This window comes from Phalacrocorax aristotelis, chromosome 20 (genome assembly GCF_949628215.1).
Source record: "Phalacrocorax aristotelis chromosome 20, bGulAri2.1, whole genome shotgun sequence".
Classification (NCBI taxonomy): domain Eukaryota; kingdom Metazoa; phylum Chordata; class Aves; order Suliformes; family Phalacrocoracidae; genus Phalacrocorax; species Phalacrocorax aristotelis.
Genome location: NC_134295.1, coordinates 4423075 through 4444487, shown reverse-complemented (window position 1 = coordinate 4444487; position 21413 = coordinate 4423075). Strand labels below are relative to the sequence as shown.

The 21413-nt window shown below is 48.4% G+C and overlaps 2 protein-coding genes across 6 annotated transcripts; both read left to right on the top strand.

The window, feature by feature from the left end:
• The first annotated feature begins 83 nt into the window (after positions 1 to 83).
• DHDDS (dehydrodolichyl diphosphate synthase subunit) lies at positions 84 to 13317 on the top strand. 5 transcript variants are annotated; one of them, XR_012663814.1, is made up of 11 exons: positions 134 to 185; positions 1332 to 1474; positions 1557 to 1642; positions 2562 to 2678; positions 3287 to 3429; positions 4796 to 4912; positions 5081 to 5182; positions 5851 to 5965; positions 7875 to 7982; positions 11001 to 11437; positions 12486 to 12622. XR_012663814.1 is itself a non-coding variant. In XM_075114861.1 (10 exons), exons 3-10 carry the CDS (start codon positions 1580 to 1582, stop codon positions 11235 to 11237), a joined length of 1002 nt encoding a protein of 333 aa, XP_074970962.1. In that variant the 5' UTR covers positions 160 to 185; positions 1332 to 1474; positions 1557 to 1579; the 3' UTR covers positions 11238 to 13317. The 5 variants fall into 5 exon arrangements, 3 of the variants coding, with proteins under 3 accessions (XP_074970961.1, XP_074970963.1, XP_074970962.1); XR_012663813.1 differs by lacking the exon at positions 1332 to 1474 and having other exon boundaries at positions 84 to 185; positions 12486 to 13317; XM_075114861.1 differs by having other exon boundaries at positions 160 to 185; positions 11001 to 13317.
• A 1094-nt stretch (positions 13318 to 14411) lies between these two features.
• HMGN2 (high mobility group nucleosomal binding domain 2) lies at positions 14412 to 18163 on the top strand. Its single transcript, XM_075114863.1, has 6 exons — positions 14412 to 14768; positions 15561 to 15605; positions 15955 to 15984; positions 16307 to 16357; positions 16711 to 16806; positions 17251 to 18163. The coding sequence occupies exons 1-6, from the start codon at positions 14754 to 14756 to the stop codon at positions 17284 to 17286; spliced, it is 273 nt and encodes a 90-aa protein (XP_074970964.1). The 5' UTR covers positions 14412 to 14753; the 3' UTR covers positions 17287 to 18163.
• Positions 18164 to 21413: the final 3250 nt, after the last annotated feature.

The following is a 21413-nucleotide window of genomic DNA, read 5'->3' as shown; positions in this document are numbered from 1 at the left end:
CCAGCCCTCCCATTCCCTGCAGCCCACCCCGATTCGCCCCCCGCGCATGCGCAGAGGCCCCGCCTCCTGCCCCGCCCCGCGCCATCGGCGGCTGCGCGCGCTTCTCGCCGTGGGCGCGGGCGGGTGACGCAGGCGGAAGGGTACGTCACCCTCTGGCGGAGGCTGAGGAGGCGCCGCCGGGCGAGGTACCGGGAGGCGGCGGCGGGAGCGGGGCGGGGGGAGCCCCTCGGGAGCCGCTGGGGTTGGGGGTGTCTCTCTGCTTCCGCCGGGTCTCCCTCGGCGGCCGCTGCCCTCTCTTCCCCTCCCCTCAGAGAGCCGGGAGAGGCCTGAGGGACGCCCCGTCCCCGCCGTGACCGGGGAGATCCGGCCTCCGCTCCGTGCCTGGCGGGGGAGAGCCTGTCAGGGCCTGCCTCACCCAGGGGGGTGGTCCGGGTCGCCTTCTTTCCCCCCGCCCCCCCTCCTCCTGCGGCGGTGAGCGGTGGCCAGGCCTTCGGCAGGGAGAGCTGCCTCCCGGAGAGGGACCGGCCCGGGGCCCTGAAGCCTCACGGCTGGGAGTGAGCGAGTCACGTCCTTCTGGTGCTCTGTCCCTGGCTTACGGAGAAGGGGTTTCTTTGTGAAGCTTATTTTTTAAGATGACTGCGTGAAATCCTGTGTAAAAGATTGATTGCTGCTAACAGCCATAGATGGTTTAGGAAGAGGCTGTGTTTTCAGCCTGAGCTATTCAAAGGGAGCATTAAGAGTTTTAATAACAGAGCCCGAGGTTCAGCAGTTCCTTGCCTTAATGTTTTGTGGCTGCATCTGTGACTAGACCTCCCTTCCTGAGGGAGGAGGTGGAGGAGGCTGATACAGATAATTAATGCAATTGTTGTAATTTGAATCTGGTTCGGTCCCTTGATATGTGACAGGTGGTTGGATCTGCACTGTTGTCCCCATGGCTCTCCATAGTTGCTTTGCCCAGGGTTCCTAGCTGAGAGAATTTAAGATTAACGAGGAAGTTGAACAAACTCTTGTATCTTGTTAGCTCAAACCACCTGTATTTGATGTGCAGATAATGCAGTAAAAGAAACCAACGTTTTCACAGCTCCAAACGCTAAAGTTCTCACATTGTGAACAGAAATATCTGTGGTGATGCAAGTGCAGGGTAGTTGATGGTGTAGATGGTTGCTTCATCTGAAGGGTTTCCAAGAACTCCAACACAACAGCATTGAAAGTCGGTTTGTGCTGCCACCACCCTGTGACTCGCCTGGCGGTAGCCCAAGTTGTGGGTCTGTACTAACTCACCAGCTAGTTCAGCTGGAAGGTGCAGTAATGGTTTTTTTTCTTGCTATCAGCTAGTGCAGAATCCACTCTCATGACACACAGCTGGAAAACTCCAGAGCTCATTTCTCAGCTCCTCCAATGTCTGCTTATCAAAGTACATCTACAGATGTTAAAAAAGCCTCCAAAGCAGCTAGACACAGCTTATTTTTCCAAGGTGATGGTTTGTAGCATTGCTTTGGGCTGAAGCACAACCTTCTGTGCCTCTAACCCCTTTATTTTCATCTTCCCATTGAAAGAGAAAAAGAGCTGTTGGTAAGACATGTCGTGGATCAGAGAAGGCGAGCTGACCATCGTTGAGAGATTTTGTGCCAACATCATTAAGGTAAGGAATTAATCTGATTACCTGTTGTAAAGAATTGGCAGGTTTGTCAGGGTTCAGAGCGGAACTGTCTCTGACTGCTTGTGCTCTAGAAATTTAGCGTTGCTAACAAGGGTTCATATTAACGCTGGCACTGGATGTACATCCCTAAACAGCATTCGAGGATGGAAAATTACTTGAGCTTAGTCTTGCAAATGAGCAGGGCTATAGGCAGTGCTTGCCAATAATGAGCTTATGCTCCCAGGCTTCCGTGCTTTGTGCCCTTGCTGATGAAGGCAGGGCATGGGAGGAGGGAGAGAAGCAAGATGGTCGGATTATGAGTCTAGGAAATGAAACTCAGTTACTCTTGATTAGAATAACTTCTCGCCAGTTCCAGGAAAATTCTGTCCTTGCTCAGCAGAGTTGTGAGACTGGTGATTCTGTCCTTGCAAAAGGATCTGTGCAGACCTAGTGAGGTCAGTGGAAAGGAATACTCTTAAGTTCCAGGAACTCTCATTACTCTTCTTTTTGTTTGTTTCTCTTAATTGTGTTTGTGAAAATGTCTTTGAACTCTGAAATAAGAAATACTTACAGTAACGGCAGCATATAACTGTGTGCACCCTCCCCTGTGGCGGCAGAGAGGTAGCTGTGGCAGTGCTGCTCTCTCTCTGAGCATTACAGTTCTCCGTCATGCGGTAGAAATGGGGAGGGCAAAGTTGCTCTTCAGTTTAGGCAATGATTTTTAGAAAGCCTAAACTGGGGTTAGCAAAGAGGTCGTGAGCATCTCACTCTTTCCAGCTCCAGACTCAAAGCTGGGAGATACGTGCCGCATTTGTACAAATAGATGGTGCTGCCAGGAACAGTGAGACTAAACTCTCTGTGATGCAAGATGCCAGCTTGGCTGTTTGCTTTCTGGTCTGTTGTGTTTCTCCTTATTTTCTAGGCGGGTCCAATGCCCAAGCATGTTGCCTTCATCATGGATGGCAATCGCCGTTATGCCCGAAAGTGCCACGTGGAGAGACAGCAGGGGCATTCGCAAGGCTTTGATAAGCTGGCACAGGTGGGAAGGATGTTTGCTGCCTTTTAGTAGTTGTGTGTTGAAAGTTTGAGCCATGTTCACCAGCTGACTTGTTTACAGCTTGACTGGTGTGTTGTATTCCTTTTCTTCACTGGAGTCAGCAGACGTTAGTCATCAGGGTTCCCAACTTCAGCTTCTCTCTCTCTCTTCCTGTTATACTGCAGAGTCATTCTAATCAGCTATTTTTCTTCCCCCTCTGTTTTACACTCGATTAAAATATCTGCCTTGCCGACCTTGAAGCTTTTAATTCCGTGAAGCCGGTTGAATTTCTTTGAAAATGTTTTTGAAGGGTACAGTACGATATAATTTATCATGTTATCTACAAGACATACTTTCTTTGGCTGGACTAATCCCATATATATCGTGGATTCGCATCCTTAGGTAGTGATATTTTCCTCCTGTCCTTTAAGATGAATCTGTAATTCTCATCAGTGGGTTTCACTGTCAGCTCTTGGTGGTGGTTTCTTTTGCTCCGGTCTTAGCGTAGTGGGAAATGATGGGAAGGTTTTAGCGGTGGAAAGGCTGGGTCTTGCTGACCTGTCTGATTCTGCTTATCTGACTTTTGTTTTCTGTTACACGTTGTCTTGCAGACGCTACGGTGGTGCTTAAATCTGGGCATTCGGGAGGTCACTGTTTATGCCTTCAGTATTGAGAACTTCAAACGCTCCAAGGAGGAGGTGGATGGACTAATGGATCTGGCAAGACAGAAATTTAGCCGCCTACTGGAAGAACAGTAAGATCCTCTCATGTCTCTATCCCACAGGGTGGAACTAAATCAGAACATGATTAAGAGGCGTTTATGGGGATGTTACAAGTTGTGAAAACGGATTAAATGAAGGAAGCCATTCTCCACCTCCAGCTAGAGATTTGTGTTGAGGGGATCTGCCTAGCTGGATGTGACGTACAGCTCCTGAGCACACACAGTCCCCAAGCACACCAGATTTGTCTGTATCATATGGCTTACTGTGCAACAATCCAGTCCACGCAGTTGGAATACTACAGCTTTCAGATGAGCACAGCCCAATCAAAAATTCCTGCTTGGCACTCGAGTGCTAGACGCCTTGTTTTCATGAAGTATCAAAGCCTTGTCTTAAATTCTGCCCTAGAATTTTTGGCAGATCAGAGTTTAGCTCGGCGACTGGCTTTGCGGTAACTTGAGACTTGTACATATGGGCACATGGTGTCACTTGTTGGAGTTGGGGAACTAGTTCACGTAATGTGTGAAGGTGGAACTAGTATGGATTTGAGTGAGCGGAGAGTGGTGTTACAGTGCCCTGTTCCTCAGTGGATATGTTTGTTTCCCCATGCCTGACTGGTGTGAAGAGTGGTGCATGGAAAAGGTACTTATCCGGTTGAAGGAAATTTGAAAGGTGGTGAGGGGACGCAGCTGGAAGAGTGGGAGGGAGAGGACAGCGTGTGTGTGCTAGTAGAAGTTGGCAAGACCAGGGCTATCTGAGCACTGCAGTATGCCATGATTCAGAGGCCATGTCCCTGGTTCACACCCAACGCAGCCCTTCGTCAGGGAGTTTCTACCACAAGACAGACAGCAGGAGCCTGTAAAATCTCACAGGTTGTCCTCTGCTCAGAATAATGCAGGTGTGCATAATTTCCTATCTCATCAGACATTCACTCCACCACCGCCATTCCACTCTTGTACCCTTGTCTTTCCTTACACCAGAAAGTAGCTGGGCTACTCTGTGGGTGACTGTTAGTCATGCTAATTTTCAATGAGTTATAGGTGGCCAGAGCCTATGGTTGTATTCTAAGTTTTCCATACGGATTTTTATAACCTCAGGTAGGAATGCCTAACCTGTGATGATTTTCTAGTTCTTTGGTTATGTCTGTACCTCAGGAACGTGTCTGGGGAATGATCAGTTTCCCTTCACGGAATGGTTTGGGATGATCCCATCTAAGCCAGGTGTCAGCACCTGAAAATCATTTGTTCATTTAGCCTTTTTCTAATTCTCAGTTTTGCAGAAGCTATGCCTGCTGCATGCCTGCTGTTTTCCTTTTGGGGATGTTACTCAAGGCAAATGTGGCACTCATGCAGTAGAGACTGATGTGTTTTCCGTAGTCCTCACTCTTGTTGTTGGATGTAGGGAGAACCTGAAGAAGCATGGAGTGTGCATCCGTGTCCTCGGGGACCTGCCTCTTCTGCCCTTGGATATTCAGGAGCTGATTGCCCAAGCTGTGCTGGCAACTAAGAACTACAATAAGTAAGTAACGCAGAGTTTAAAGTAGCTGATACCTCACATCACCGCAGACATGCTACCTCTTTTTTCCCTTTGTCCTACAAGCACACATAACCGTTGTAGATATTCTTCCCTCTGTTGTCTGCTGCACCTTCCTTAGGTTAGTTTTTCACCTATTTCTCCTCTTTTCAGATGCTTTCTAAATGTCTGCTTTGCATACACATCAAGGCATGAAATCAGCAATGCTGTCAGGGAGATGGCATGGGGAGTGGAACAAGGACTGCTCGAACCCAGGTAACTCTTGTCTTTCTGTGTGAGGCTTCTTAGATGAAGACTCCCTGGTCTTACCTCCTACGCTTTATTAAACCTCTCAGAAGCCAAGTGGCTTTTAAATAGATCCCATTAAACTAGTATGACTGGAACAAATGACTTAAAGTTACTATGCAATGTTTGGTTTTTATTATTTCAGTTACCATGGCGATAGATACACAACCAGGACAGAAGAGAAATTAGGTCTGTGCCTTAAGTTAGTTTAAATGTGAAGGCAGATTTTATGCCACAACAATTGGCTGTTTGGCTGGCAGTCTTAGCTGTGAGGTCAAACAACAGATGAATCATGAATACTGAACTGTTCCTCCACCCTGGAGGAGATGGAGTAGTTACCGCTCTGCTCCAGATGGAAGTCCTCACAGTCTGGTTCCACCACTGTATTATGTTTCAAAGAGCATGTGGGGGGGATGCTCTGGGGGCTGAAGGAGCGTTTGAAATAGCCTGTGGAGCAGATAGCGGTGTCCATCAGAAGGAAGTTGATGACTGGCTGTAGTACAGCTCCTCCACCACCCAGTTTTAATCTGCAGTTCTGTGTTTATTTAAAAAAAAACAACCCAGTAATTCTGGTTTAGTAATGTAACCTCTGTCGGGTCAGGAAAGTGATCGTCACAAGATGCATTTCTCTTTCTTAGTGATGTGTCTGAATCGTTGCTTGATAAGTGTCTGTACACCAACAACTCCCCTGACCCAGACCTCCTGATTCGAACCTCTGGAGAGGTTCGGTTGAGCGACTTCTTGCTCTGGCAGGTAAAGTCTTTGTTTTCTCCTTGAAATATTCCATCTGTGCATCAGAGGGTGTTCTGCTGACTCCGGGCATGAGCTGACATGAGGGCTCTTAAACTATCTCTGCCAGGGGTTGGGCAGCTTCTTGGACAGACTGAATGCTGGGGCACTTCTGAGGAATCTGTTTCTTGCTGTTCTGTGATTGCCTAAAATACCTGGCAGCACAAGTCTGAAATTGTATCATCTGAAAACACTTAATAAGAAATCACAAATTAGTCTAGCTGACAGCAGTCAAGGACATAATGAATTGCTGATCCTTTTGTTCCTCTTCTCACATTTAGGTAATTCATCATTTGATTAGTAAATTCCTGGCTTTGATTAATTTAACCTGGAATAAGTTTCCTGGGATGAGGAAATCCCAGGAAGAAGTTCGAGATTCCTCAGAGAGGTGTTTGTCACACGTCAGCTGTAGGTACTGGAGGTGTAACCCTATAACGTACATGCCTGACTGGTCACAGTTTCAGAAGTTTATTTGACTTCCATAATAAAACAAGGCTCTGCAAGACAGGTTCTAAGAATGGCAAAGTCAAGTCAGCATGACTAGGCTGCTAAGTTAAAACTTAGTAAGTTCTTTATGCATATAAAGTTCATGTATTTCCAGTTACAGTAGCCAAAGCTGTTTCATTTCTCTCTCTCCTTTGCTAGGCAATATTGACTTGTTTGTAACCCAAGCTCTGCAGGAGAACAGTTGAGTCAAGCTGCTTTACTTAAAGCTAACATTTTGTTTGACATGTACAATTTGGAGCCAAAACCCAATTGCCTTTAAGCAGCCACATCAAATGTTCCTAGTCCAACTTATTTAATTGGCAAGTTCCCAGAAGTTGTCTGGCCTGAGCTGTGGTTGCCTACCAAGGCATCTCCCTCTCTTCCCCGTATTTTTGGGCACACGTACGCCCTGGATGGGTGTCAGTGCTGCAGACTAACATTGTGCTTGCTCCCCTTGATGGTAGTCCTGGTGGAGGTGCCTCGGGGACCAAGCTTGTGACTGGTGAAGCATTACTGAGGGAGTCGGCGCTCTGTGAGTCTGGCTGGCGTGATGCCCCTCTCCCGTACTCCTAGGCCATGGATCGCCGCAGGGGAGAACGTGTGCTTGTGCTCCCACTCCGCCAGCTCGTGCCAGAGCATTAGTGCAAATAGTGTGTCCTGACAGCCCTGAAGTAGGTGGACACTGTGCTATTCAGGATGATTTTCTGGTGTCAACATACTTACAGTTGACACTAAGATTTTATATATCATTACAATTTTAAGAGTCACACAGAGTCCTTTTAAGTGTTAGATTTTGTGGTAATGGTCATAGGAATGCATTTACCTGAAACTTTGAGGGACTTGATGGCGAAAATAGGTTTGTAACTTGCAAGCTTGCATCTTTCAGCCCTAGGATACCTTCAGTGCACCACGACTCTTAAATTCATTAAGCATTTTAAATGCCACAAGTGGGCAGCGAGGAATATCACGAGATGTCATTTGATGAATGGCTTAAATGTCATGTCCTCATCCTCTGTTCATCTGTTATTCCCTTAACTCAGCCTTTGTAGTCCAGTGTTGCTATTTTAGTTTTGTTATAAGTCTGTGATGTTTAAGCTATTAAAAAATACCTCTGTAAAGACCAATGCAGCATTAGAAAGAATTCCACTGGTATTTTTACAAAAATGGATGACTGGTGTCCTAGCATTAAAAACTAGTTAGAAAGACTCTACATTGTGCAGTTTCAAACTCTCCTGGCTGGTATTTATTTCCTTTTAAGTAGAATCTGATAACACAGCCTAGGTAAAATCTTTGTGGGGTAACTGGCCTAGTTTGACCAACAGAGCTGCATTTTGATGACTTTTCCCTCACTAGATGATTAAATTATTGGTGATCTTGCTTTCTGCAGACATCCCATTCATGCCTGGTGTTTCAGTCAGTCTTGTGGCCAGAATATTCCTTTTGGAACTTGTGTGAGGCTATCCTTCGGTTCCAGATGAACTACAGTGCTTTACAGGTAAGGGAGCTTTAGGGAGAGGAAAGGCTCAACACAGCTTGTTACCTGCACAGCAGCATGCTGGAGATCAGGTGAGAGAGTACAAAGTGGGAGCAGAGGAATCGTTCTTTTAGTGCTGTTAATATCTTGTTTCAGTAGCAGCTAATGCCAGATGTGTTGCTTCTCCTGTACCCATGTGGCTTCTTACAACACCTGAGCGTGTGAACAGGCTCCTCTGCTTTCGTGAATATCTAAACTGTCTGAAGTCACCACTGACTCTTACTCATTGCTCATTGCACCAGCTGGAAGTATCTGTCACCGCTCCTCAGCTGACAGGACAGAACAAGTCAGCACTCCTGGTCTGCTACAGGGCAAAATCAGCCAGTTTTAACTCGAACCACTTCATCAGTGGTTTAAGCAAAGACTTCTGAGTTCACTCTGGAATGAGCAGGGAGAATTTGCATGCTCTTCCTCTAACTCTGCTATTGGTTTTAGGGTTATAACAAGTGGGTTTGGAGTTTCCTTTCTGGGAGCTGAAGTGAGGCTGCCTGAGCTGTGAGGCTGTGGACAAGTGTCCTCTTGTTGGTCCAGATGTGCTTACTGAAGAGATTGTTCCTATTGCTCATTGCCATTTTTACTCTCCTCTTATATTTGTTGTTGTGAGCTCTCCCCATCCTGCTTCAGATAAATCCGGCCAACTTAGTAGTGACCTAGTAATCTGGGTATTTTTAAGCAAAATGAGTCTGGGAGCTGGAGCTCCTGATGGGGAAATCTGGGGGGCAGCAGCTTGCAGCACAGGCAGCAGTAACTGTCAGTAGGAGGAACTCGGTGTGGTCACTCTTACCTCCACTGTACCTGGTTGCTGAGCATGTCTGTTCCTTAATTATTTGGGTCCTCTGTTTTTAAAGATAGGCATTATATTGCCCTCTTCTACCTTCAGGGACCTTGCTCACCTCTGAGAGTTGTCAAAGAGATTGTAGACAGTCGTGGTTATGGGTGAATTTAATCAGGTCCAGTCAGTCTGGAGGCATCCAAAATCTCCACGTCCTTAACCTGTTTTATTCCTGTTTCTGCCCCAAGTCTGTCCTTTTCCTAGCAGCAATTCATTGTATTAATACAACTAATGGCAATTCACCTCCTGCATGAAGAGGAAAGCAAAAAAGGCAGTAGTGTTATTGACATTAGCTTTGCCTCTGTCTTGAATGGTAAGGTCACTGGTCTGATTTTGCTCCTAGTGCTAGTTTGTGATGGGTAACAAATGCTCCTGTTCCTAGCTAGTCTCATCTTCCTTAGTTCTTGTTTGTGGCTCTATGTATGTTCACGCTATGCTATTATCAAGGTTTCTCATTGGCCAGATTTTTTCCTCAGTTAGTTAGAAAACCCACTTTACTGTGAAACCCACTTTGTCCGCAGGGTATGAGGCTGCCCTTGTAAGGGATGCAGCCTGGTTGTGCAGAAGGGAGGATGTCTCACTCAGAGGAACTGCTGAGATGAAGCTCTTTTTTTCACATTTGAAATAGGTGATCTTGAAAGCCAAAAGTATCTGGAGCTCTTGAAACAAATCACCTTGGTGGAAGGGTTGCTTGTCAGTGAGAACGGTGCGGCTAGGGCTTTGTCTTGCTGAGAAGTCAGAATGTCCGACAGCAGCTGTCTGCTGTGTGCAGGACCCTGGAGGCAGACACGGTGTCGATTGGCAGCTGGATGGAAGGTTTGACAAGGTACAGAAAAAACTTGATTTGGAGGTATTTGACAAAACATCCTTCCATCAACTCAAACAGCATCATATTTAACAGCCGTCTTCATTTTCCAGTCAGCGTGCTGCTCAAGGGAGTCTGAGGTGGCTGTTGCTCGCCGCTTAGCCCCAGGTTGAGCCATAACCTGCTTTCGGTACATGGTAGGCTGAGGCAGAGAATGCACATGTTGGTTGGCAGGCCTGTCCTAGGGAAGTGGTCGTGTGGAGTCTTTTCTCTAGTGAACAGACAGAATTTTGCTTTGTCCAAGGGTGGAAGTCTTTATGCTGAACAGGCTGATGATCTCTGCATTTCAAATAAGCAGAGCGACAGCAGTGGAGTGCTATCAATTCAGTGGGCTTTCTGTAGCTAGGGACATTTCTACCCTCGTTCCCAGCACACCAAAAGCAAATTTACAGAGCCGGGGCATAGACTTGAGCGCAGGGAAAGTGTGGTGAAGAGTGAGTCAGGCTCTCGTTAGAAAAATTATTTCTTGGTGCTTGTTTGAAAGGCCAGCACTCCCTAGTGTGTGTGTGTGTCAGCTTGTGTCACAGTGACCAGTTTTACTCTTTTTTAAAAATGAAAGCTTAAGTGTTCCTGCATGCAGACGTGTTCTTGCTGTTGGAGGCTGCAGGTGAGGATATGTGCAATAAGTCGTCCAAAAGTGATGTTCTACAAAAATACTTAAAATACTTGAAGGACAACTACTGCCTTTACCTTTCTCCTGCCTATCCTGCTGTGTCTCTCGACAGTATGCTATTAGATCACAGGCACTTGGGAATGCTGGACCCACTCTTGCTTTTTTACCGAAGCGGATTAGCTCAGTACCTGATCATTGGCTTAAAGAATCGCCCCATAAATCATTGTTCTGAATCCCCTAAAACCTTTCAGCTACCATGAGAATAGGATCAAAGTTTCTGTGATGACATTGGCGAGGACAGCTTATGTGCACATCTGGTTTTAAAGTCCTCTTGTATGCTGTTCCTCTCAAATTCCGATATCTGAGGGTTTTTCCACAATCTGTCCTGACCTTTATCTATTTCAGCTAGGAGTTAATGCTGTGAGCAGGCTTGTGTCTTGAGCAGAAGGTCCAGAAGGATATCCCTGTAACTTTTTTTTTTTTTGTAACCAATCAAGCAGGCTGCCTCAAAGTGGAGAAGGCACACGCCAGAGCCACCCTTCATTTAACCTGCAGATTGACGGCCAAGCAGAGGCTGTTCCTTCCATAACCTACACTGCCTTGCATCTGTACCACAGATGAGCTGAAAGGCCTGGTAAAGTGCTAACGCTCTACTGCTTTTCACTCTAGAAGGCCAGAGACTCCTACATGGAGGAAAGGAGGCGACAACAGATGGAAAGGGATCAGGCTTATGTGACTGAGAAGCTGCAGCAGGAGGGGTTTGCGTCCCACGGAGACTCTCGGCGCCGACGGACACTGTTGCAGAAATGCACTGCCATGCGGGAAGAGAGAATCCAGGGCTTTCTACAGGCGCTAGAGCACAAGAGAGTGGACTTCTTTGAAAGATTGTGTACAGTGTCTGCATGACATAGGTGCTGGGTTGGTCTTGGGAAGACAATTTTTAACCGTGTTGGAGGGAACAGCTGCTGCCCAGAGGAGTTCACTCGGTGTGGTTCTGCAGTGGGGATGCAGGGCTGCTGTAGGACTTCACGTCCGTGCTGGTGCTGCCTGAGGGCACAGACAGAGTACTGTGAACCTTTCTAGTGCTGTGAACGCTGCCGAGGAAGGTAATGCCGTCCTCCTGTCTCGTCTCCCTGCCTCTGATGATGAAGAATACACTCACCCGCCACATCTCTGCTGCTTGGTACTTGACAGGCCTGACTGTTTTGGTGACAAGAAGTTAACGAAAATGAGCCTCCAGTTCTGTTTGACTCCTCATGAATTGGCCCAGGCAAACCAAATCACTGCTGTTAAGTCAGCCTAGATTTGAATTCTTTCCATGGCTTTGCAGCAGTGAATCTTCTGTTGAGATTTCCTCTGCTGTCCCATAAGGGGAGCCTTGCTTTCTGTAGGGAGAGGATTATTCTTGGAGAAGGGAGCCCTGTGCCAAGCAGTGGCAGAGAGATTCCCCACTGCCTACTTCAGGACGGCATCTTGTCTTTTCCCCACCTTACTGTGCTGGTTTCAATGTATCTGCTCTTGACTTCCAAAGAGCTAAAGCGAGGTGTCGTCAGCCTTGCCGTAAAGAGGAAAAAAAAATATTTCAAAGCTTCATTAGGTCCTGTGATCCCTTCTGAGCAGTGTACGTGGGGAAAACCCAAATGCTGAAGATGCTGATGTTGGAACAGACTGACCGTGGTTAGGAAAGAGGCTCTGAGCGGGCAAGGGAAAAGGATTGGTTGGGAATTAACTTCATTGCTTAAAAAGGAAAAGTTAGCTAAAACCAGGTGATGGATACAGTATGCCAAATCCCCCGGAGACCTCTCTAGAGCTATGACTTCACATCCTGTTTCCAGGGAATGAGGGTGGGCTTAGTTCAGGAATACAGAAGCCAAAACCAACCTCTGACCCCAGCCAAAATGGTTCAGAAGGGCTGTTCAGCTGATTTTAATAGGAGTGGCTGGAGCAGCTGTGGAGAGTTGATTGTTCTCAGCTTTCCATCGGCAGGGAGGTGGACTAACTAATTTCCGAGACTCCTTCTATCTCTAATTTCTCCTGGTTTCCGTCCCCATCGTCAAAATAACAGAAAATGTCTTGATTATTTGTTTCTCATGCACATACGGGTGCAGCAGTACCAGCTATTGCTGTTTTTAAAGTGTTCCTTTTTACCTCCAGGTGAAAACTAGAAAATGCCGATTTAAGAGACTTGTAAGTGCTGCAAACCCAGCACTTTGAATGTGATTGTGAAGAGGATAACTACGTTGTCGAATCGTGAATAAAGCATGTTCATACCAAGCTTATTTAAAAAACAAGCTGAACGTTTAAAAGTACGTAGAGCTGCTGCTTCTAAGGTGTAATGAAGTTGGCATCCAGGTCTGATATAATATTGTTTAACCTGTGACAGACTCTTCATCGATTCCTGTTAGACTGGAAACGATTTGAAGGCTGTGTTCTTTTCAGAGTCTAGTGAGAGCGATTTGCTGGTAGCCCAAGGCTTGGCCGACCAAAGCTCCATGCGCGTAAGTAGCAAACAGTCTCTTGGATAAAAGTGTGCCGAGACGATGGGAGCTGTTGAGTTTTAAACTTCTTTTGCCATGTTTTATTTTCTCTGTCTTCACATTTCAGGAAGCTGTCTGTGGAAGTAGTTTACTCTCCATGAGATGGAGCGCTCTCCAGTCGGCTTTGCCAGGCTGATGGGGACTGTCTTCTACCCAAGAATGTATTTTTGCCTTAAAAAAAAAAAAAGTGTTTGGTTACATTACGATGATACCTGTGACCAAAGCTACAGTGGTGGTTTTCCACAAAGCAGTAGTACTGGTGCAGGTGTGGTAATTGAAGGATCTGGTTTTAAAAAAGGCTTGAAGGGAAAGTTTTAATCCCTTTTATAAAAGCTGCTGTTGTAGTAGGGGAGGAGAAAAGGCTCTTCCAGCAGTGGAAAAAGGCTTGTGTTACGTGGCAGTTTGTTTATTCCACCTGCATCTGTTATTCTAGTAAAATACCAACTTTCCCCGTAACCTTCCTTTATTAGAGGGTGGGCTTAAGTTCTACTGAGTGAACTTTGAGCTCCAGGAGTGTGTCTTTCCAATGAATCTTTGTGACAGGTGTGGAAATGGAGCTACAGGCTGCTTTCAGTGAGAATTCGACTTCCCTGATTTATGTGTATATGGTGAAGATGTGAAAAATCAGCATGGCTGGAAATACGTGCTCTTCTGGCATCTGAGGTCTGAAAAAAGCCTGAGAGGTTACCTGGGGCGGGAAGGGGGGAAGTGTGGTCCTTGGGCGGCTTTTCTGGATGAGGTTCAACTAGAAGGTCAAAAGTTCGAGGTGCAATGGAGTGTGTATCTTGTGATTGGGTTTGTAGCGGAGGGGCTGTGCCCGTACCCAGGTGGGAGAAATGGCCCCTCTCGGAAGGAGCCCAACCCCACAAGTCACTTGGTGTGAGCACTGGCACCTGTGGGAATTGCTTTAGTGTCATTTCCTTGCATTTTGATCTCTTTTTATTTTTATTTTAGTGCTGCCCCCTCTCCCTTACTTCTGTTTGGGTTAAACTCTCCCCATCTCCCATCTTTTTTTTTTTTTATACAGGGAAAAGTGCTCCCCCGCGCCGGCCCTGCGCCCCCGGGGCTGGCGGGGGGGCAGGGCCGGCCGTGCCGCCCGCCCCCCGCGGCAGCGGAGGTGCTCCTGGTGCTGAACGAACAGCTCCGCTCACCTGCGCGCCGCCCCGCGCGCCGCCCGCCTTCGCAGCTCCGCGCCGCGGGGAAAGGGCGGGGGGGGGCTCCCCCATTCCCGGGGAGGGGGCGGCCGCGCTCCCCCGCGCCCAGGCACTGTCCGCCACCTTTTGCATTGCTGCTTTTTTTCACCTTTCCCCCCTCCTTTTTTTTTTTACCCCCCCCCCCCCCCCGCGGGTGTTTCCCGCCCGCGGAGCGCTGCGGGCAGGCGCGCGGCAGAGCGCGGGAAGGCGGGGGGGGGGGGCGGGAAAGGAGGGGGGGGGCGCGAGGCCCAGTTGCGCGCGCGCCACCTCTTCACCGCGCACCCCCCCCCTTTCCCTCCCCGCCTGGCCCCACCCCACGTGACCCTGGCGGGCCAATGGGCGGGCGGGGCGGTGGGGATCCGGCTGGAACCGGTTGGGCCGCGTCCGGCTCTATATAAAACTTTATAAACACCCGATTCAAATTAGTGGGGTCGGGAGCCAGCGCAGCCAGCCGGGAGGCAGCCCCGCCGCGCCGCCCGCCGCCCCCGCCGCCGCTCCGAGCCGTGCTTTCCCCCCCCTTCCCCTCACCTCACCCCCTTCCCCCACTTCTCGCCGCCGCCCCGGACCGAGCGCTCCCGGCTCCCCCACCCCCCCCCCTTCCTCCGCCTTCTCCCTCCGCCCCCTCACGCCGCCCAGCCGCGCTCCCCTCGCTCTCCCTCACACACACACGCACAACGCGCCCGCACGGAGCCATGCCGAAGAGAAAGGTATGTGGCGCCGCCGGGCCGGGGGAGCGGGCTGCCCCACCGCGCCCCTCGCCGCCGCCGGGGCCTACTTCTCCCCCCCCCCCCCCGCCATTGCCGCCTGTGGAAGGGGGGGCGGGACTACGCGCTCATCATTCCCCCCCCCTTCCCTCCCGCCCCCCCCCCTTCGGGGCGGTAACGGTTGCGAGGTGGCGCGCGAGGCCCCGACGGGGGTGGGGGCGGGGCGGCACGGAAACCGTTACCGGTGGCGCGCGCGGGGTGCTGACGGCCGCGGGGGGGGGAGGGGGAACGGGGGAGGGGCGCGCCGGGCGGCGCCGGCCCGATCCGGTTGGTTTTGGCGGGAGGTCGCGGGCGGGTTGGGGTGGGGGTGTGTGGGGGAGGGGAGCGCCGGTAGGGCGGGAAAGGGCGGGAAGCGGCCGCGCGGCTTTGCCGCCAAAACCGCCGCCCCGCGGGGGCAGCCGTGGGCGGGAGCGGGGCCTCCCCCCGCCCCGCCGGGCGGGCGGGCGGTCGGGGGGGGGGGGGGTTACCGCGGCGGACGGGCCGACAGCCGGGCGTTCCGCGGCGCCTCCGGCTCCTCCCCGAATCCCGGCGGCCTCCGGAGCGCTGTCCGCCGCCGGCCCGCCCGGCCTGCCGGTGCTCGGGGGTAGCGCCGCCGGGCCGGGGCGCGGTGGGGGCCCGTCGCCCTCCGGGAGCTGTAGACGGTTCCTGTGCAGATGGGGGGGTTAAAAATGCCCGCGGGTGCAGGGATGAGCGAGCCTCCCCTTAACTTGGTACGACTTACGTTTCGCCTCCTAGGCTGAAGGAGATACCAAGGGCGATAAGGCCAAAGTTAAGGATGAGGTAAGAAGCTCAAGATTTTGAGAAAAGTTGGATCATAAAGTGCTTATGTTGGAGGACGAGGTTTAAGTTATCAAAATAAAGAACTGGGAGATGGAGGGGTTGGTCTTAATCGATTCTGAGTTTTCAAACTATTGACTGTCTTTTAACCCTACCCATGAAAAACCTACTTAACGGCTGTTAGCTGTTAGTAGTGGCTTGAACGGGATAGCCTTAGGTTTCCTGAGAACGGGAAAAAAGTGAACTAAAAACTTAAACGTTAGTTCTGGGACTGTCCCACTTTGAAATGAGAGTTACTTAGCGAATTCATATTCCATCATGTTAAATTAAGTTATTTTTCTTTTTAAAATAGCCACAACGGAGATCGGCGAGGTTATCTGCTGTGAGTATTCTCTTGTTGAGCAGATCACACAACAGCACTTAATAGTTTTAAGCCTGAGTATTCCGTGCCGCGTCTGTGTGAGAGCTGTGTTCTGGAGAGACGCATTGTTCGGTCGAAAGAAAGATATTGGCTAAACGAACTGCCCCATTGTGTGGTGTTACGGGAGTGGTAGAATAACTGACAAATCAAGTAAGTGCTTCACTTTTGAATGTTTTGCTTTGCTTTCCTAAAACTGAAATATTTGGGTTGAATATTTTTTTTAAAAGTAGGATGTTTCTTGTAAAATAATTTGAATAACACAAGGAGTTTTTCTCCCTTACAGAAGCCTGCTCCTCCAAAGCCCGAGCCTAAACCTAAAAAGGCAGCTCCAAAGGTAAGTCGTCGTGTTAGTGCTGTTACTGAGAGGTAAATGTGTTACGACGCTTAGATTTGTCCAGTAATAGCTAATAAAACTTTGAATAACGGCATATGTAGCGGTGAAATGGAGCTGCATCGTCACTTCTGTAAAGTTCTGCTGAAAACTTTAGAATTTCACAAAATTTGCATCAAAAAATACCAAAGCGAAGACCCTTCCCACTTGTCAGTGTCTTAAACACGCAGACATTTGTTCCGTTATTTTTGGGCCAACGTCCGGTGTTGGTTTTTACCATTCTAGTTTTTGGATTCTTGTGGCTTAATGACTGGATGTTGGTGATTGTAACGCTGTACGTCCTTTTACGCTTACAGAAGAGCGAGAAGTTGCCCAAGGGAAAGAAGGGGAAAGCTGATGCTGGCAAGGAGGGAAACAACCCCGCAGAAAACGGAGATGCCAAAACAGACCAGGTATAACAGCGGCTGTGGCAGCTTGTGTTACGTCAGCAAATTATTTTTTCCCTATCAAACATAGACAGGTCTAGGCTTGTGCTCATGGAGAGGACTTATGGATTTGATTATTGAGACCTGTTGCTCATGGCACTGACGACGCCTCTGCGGATGGGGGGGCGGTGTTGCTTGGTCGGTAAAAGAGTTCAAGTTGTCTGTTTGCCAGTTGAAGTTGCCTCATGAAAGTTACTGTTCTGCAAACGCGTAAAGTTTGCGCGGAATAAAGTAACTTCAGGTTGTCTTTTACGGTCCTTGAAATGTTAGATGTCCTTTCGTTAAAAATGAGGGTGGTGCAGCCCAGATAAGGCTCACTCTGTTCGGAGAACTGCTGCTTAGAAACATGAGTTATCAGTTGTTCGGTGCAAGCGCGGGGTGTGTATTGACTGGTTCCCCTTTTTCTTCTAGGCACAGAAAGCCGAAGGTGCTGGTGAAGCCAAGTAAAATGTGTGAATTTTTGATAACTGTGTACTTCTGGTGACTGTACAGTTTGAAATACTATTTTTTATCAAGTTTTATAACAATGCAGAATTTTGTTTTACTTTTTTTTAAGCTATGTTGTTAGCACACAGACCGCTTCGTTGTTGTGTTTTGAGGGGGGGCAGCGGGGACAAGTGTCACTTAGTCTATTTCTCAGAACCTACATTTTAATAAGAAAAGTTTTCCCGGTCCCCCAGTTTTTGGAAGCAGGGCTCTTCCCAAATAGAGGAGGGAAGGGATCCCTTCGTGCTGCACAGCTGTTAAGCTCTGTGAAATGCATCCGAGTGAACATCGACGCTCCCAAGATGCCTGTTGCCGACTTCAAAACCGCAGTTGTAATGCCCTCTGTATTTCCCTTCACGTCTTCGTCGTTCGCCTGCAGCCTGTCACTCCGAAACAGGGCAAAACCGGCATTTTGGGACTCGCCACTCGGAATGCGTTGTCAGGTGCTCCTGGCTTCTGGTGTCTAATCTGGGCTATAACAGCTCTAAAGGGAGCTGTACTTCCCTTTTTATATTGTGGATCTTCAGATTAAGAAACCTGCATTTTAATATTTTTTTTTTTTCCTCTAAAAGTCAGGGTAGGTTTGTGAAGAGTTGTTAAACAACATGCTAAATGTGAAAGTGTCCACCCTCACTCTAAACTTTTCCCCTTTACAAGTATGAAATGAAGATTCTTCAGTTTTATAGCAACTTTTACGTTTTGGTAGCCCACGAAGGGAGGGGAGTTTGACAGTTGTTGTAAAATGTTGCAGATTGTAGCCCATGTCCTGCCTAAACTACCATGATTGTTTATGAAAAGTACCTTTAATAAAGCTGGATACGGTTTGGCTTGGACTGTTCTTAATGCCTTTCTAATTTCTCTTGCCTTTATTTCATCTCTGATGTGGTTTGTGCCAGAAGAACGCTTGCTGCGTCCAGGTATGCCTTTGTATTGAGGCATCTCGCTAATGGCTGAGAATTTGTTTTAAGCATCGTAATTCAGATAATTAATTCAGACTTAATTCACAAGCGAAAAGCCAGATTTCCTTACCTAAAAGCTAGATTGCCGCAGGATATTTTGAAACTTTTGGCTTGCCGAGGAGGCTCAAAATGGAGCTTGTAAGTGAATCCACTGAGATAATTTATCTTCGTTTATTCTCGAAAAAGCAGTGCTGTACAAAAAGAGGAAGAATACGGCAATCCTGCAGTCGCTGCAGAGAAAAATAAATTTTGGTAAGCTTTTCTTGGTAGTGAAACCAGAACTAGCTCCATAAAACTGATTATGTGTTAATATTCAAGCTTAAGTGCAGAAATCTGTTGGTTCTGCTAATCGAGTGCAGACTTTGCTGTGGTGGTGACTAAGCAGGAGGCAAGACTTCTTGAGTAAAAATGCACAGTTTTTACAGCCGCTCCTTACGCTGTAGAGCGGAGCCAAACCAAAACCCCTAATGTGTGGATGTCTCCTCCGGTAGCTTCCTTGGATGGAATTTTTTTTCCATCTCTGCTTGGCCTTTCCTGGGACTTCAGTGTCTGTTCTCGATGAAGTTCAGTGACCTGTTTTAGCCTGTGCTGTTTTCAGAGGGAATCTAAAACGAACAGGGCACAGTTTCACATTGTGAAGTTTTCTGTGTCTAGGGTGCTGGAAGTACTCTGGAATGGCTGGAGGTACAGAAAATGGCCAGTTTGAAATGTACCAGTACAAACTGCTTTTCTATCTTGCATTATCAGAGCTGGCATGTCTTATGTTTGCCCTAGCAAACGTAAGAAAAATAACATTTTATAATCCTGCGTATACCCCACCCAGAAGCAGCCGCTTAGAAACGGCCAACAAAAATACCGGCGGCTCACTTGAGCAACTGAGCGGTAGGATGCAGCCGCTGGACGGCTGCGGCTCCCCAGCCGTGGGAACAGGGAGAAGAGGTGGTTACTGTCCGGGGCGCTCTCCGAGAGATGTGGCTTGTGAGAAACCCTGGGACGTCTGCGTGTGGGGCCGAGATGTGGGGGGCAGAGCAGAAAATCGGCCAAGGATTTACAAGAAAAGGCTGTTGCGGTGCTGTGATGTTGCTCTGCCTTGTCCTGCGGGAGGGACTCCCGTTGTCGGGATCGAGAGCAGTTGAAGCACCCAAGCGCGAGGGTTTGAACTCTGGATTTCCCAAAGAGTCTGAATTTTCAGGTCCCAGAGGGAGAAAAGCCTTGAGGCTGTGGAATGGTCTGAGACTTGGTCACAACCTGGGCAATGCTGTAAGCGCTCTCCGGAGGGTGAAATTGGGATTTCACCCAATAATAATAATTAATTATAATTGCCCTAAAATAATACTGTAATTACATGTTTTAAAATCAGATATTTTGAAATAGCCTACCTCGCTTCTCTAGAGCCTTATGTTGCTGGGCTCCTCCAGAGAGAACGAGCGGTTCCAAACGACTCGGGGTTTGAGCGGGTTGCCAACTGGAACGCTCTGGTGTTCTCTGCAAACATCTTTGTGGTTGGAAGGTCTCTTCATCCCCTAGTCGTAAAATAAAGTGTAATTGCAGGGTTTCTTTTTTGTTGAAGAACTTACTGCTTAACTATTGCTGAATCTTTTTGATACCTGGAAGCCTGAACTGAGTGTTGCTGTGCTGCACGTTGCTGCACGTTACTGTGCGGGACCTTTTCTCCAGCCGAGCCGCAAAATCATTATTTTCTGTGGCAGCTGCCGCGTGAGTTTCTCTGTAGTTCCTCGGCCGTGCTGCCTTACTGCTAACCAGTGACCTGCCGGGCCTCGCCGCATCTCGGATGTACTGAATCGACTGCCTTAAGGTCTTTGTCACACGTGGTACTTCGTGCCGGTACCGTAACACGCTTCGGAAAGTATTGACGCTTTTGGTTTTGCTACAAAGCGCCTGTATTCTCCTTTATCCTGGTCTGAAAGGAGCTTGCTGATCAGAAGGTCCCCCCTCTGTAAATGTAAAAGTTGCTAGAGAAGGTTTAACCCCCCGGATGATCTGTGTCTTGGCTAGGTGAGGGTTCTGCCTGTCTCCTCTGCAGGAAGTATTCTCTGCGTGCGTATATTTGCTGCTGCAGGATTTGAACCTCTTGCTATATCTAAGGTGTTTCCCCCAGACGTGCCCTTGTGCCAGAGTTGTTGGCCTGTTGGGCTTGACTTGACATGCAGGGCTCTTCTATTTCTCCTTAAGTAAATGGAGGGTAAGGGATGCTAAAGACAGTAAATCCAACTAATTAGTTCCATAAATTAAAAGCTAAATGGCAGGCAGTGCCGTGCTGCAATCCATGCATGCTTAGTGGTTAGAATAGCCGCAAATGTGCATCTCCGTCTGCCAGAACGCCTTAAGCCACAAGTAAGTTTTCTTCTGTTAAATCGTAATCATTTTACGTGGAAAATGGTCTCTGTGTATCTGCTGGGAATGTGATTCGTGCTGCTGGGTGCAGTGCATTTAAAAAGCTGGCCTGTGAGGTGGTCTCAGCATTAACGTGTGTTTTGTCCCGTTTGTTCAAGCTTACAAAAACTGGAGACCACCAGTGTTTGATGGAAACAGCTAACAAGGAAAAGTACCCAGTGGTCGAAGGGTACCAGTGCTCTGCAGTAACGTGCAATTATTGTCTGACTTAAAAGGCAGAGAGCATCCTATTTTAAAGCAAGCTGAGGATCTGAGCATTAAAAAAAACTCCTGGGAATGGACAGCGACAGTTCCCGCTTCCAGCTGATGATTAGGGAAGGCCATGGATTGCACTAGTTTAGGTAAAAATACAAGTACTGGGTGTAGACACAAATAGCGCTGCCAGAGCTCGGCTGCATTCCGGGGCTTTGCTCGAGTATCCCATCTAGGAATTTGTCTCTCGTGGAAGACCTCATCCTCCGTTTTTCTGTCTGCTATTCTTCAGTACTTCTCAAATGTTGGTATCTTGAGGACCAGCAATGACGTTTTGGAAGGGTAGGTGTCGTGGTTTAGCCCCAGTCAGCAACCAGGCACCACGCAGCCGCTCGCTCACTCCCCCCTGGTGGGACGGGGGAGAGAATCGGAAGAGTAAAAGTGAGGTAACTCATGGTTTGAGATAAAGACAGTTGAATAGGTAAAGCAAAAGCTGTGCGCGGAAGCAACGCAAAACAAGGC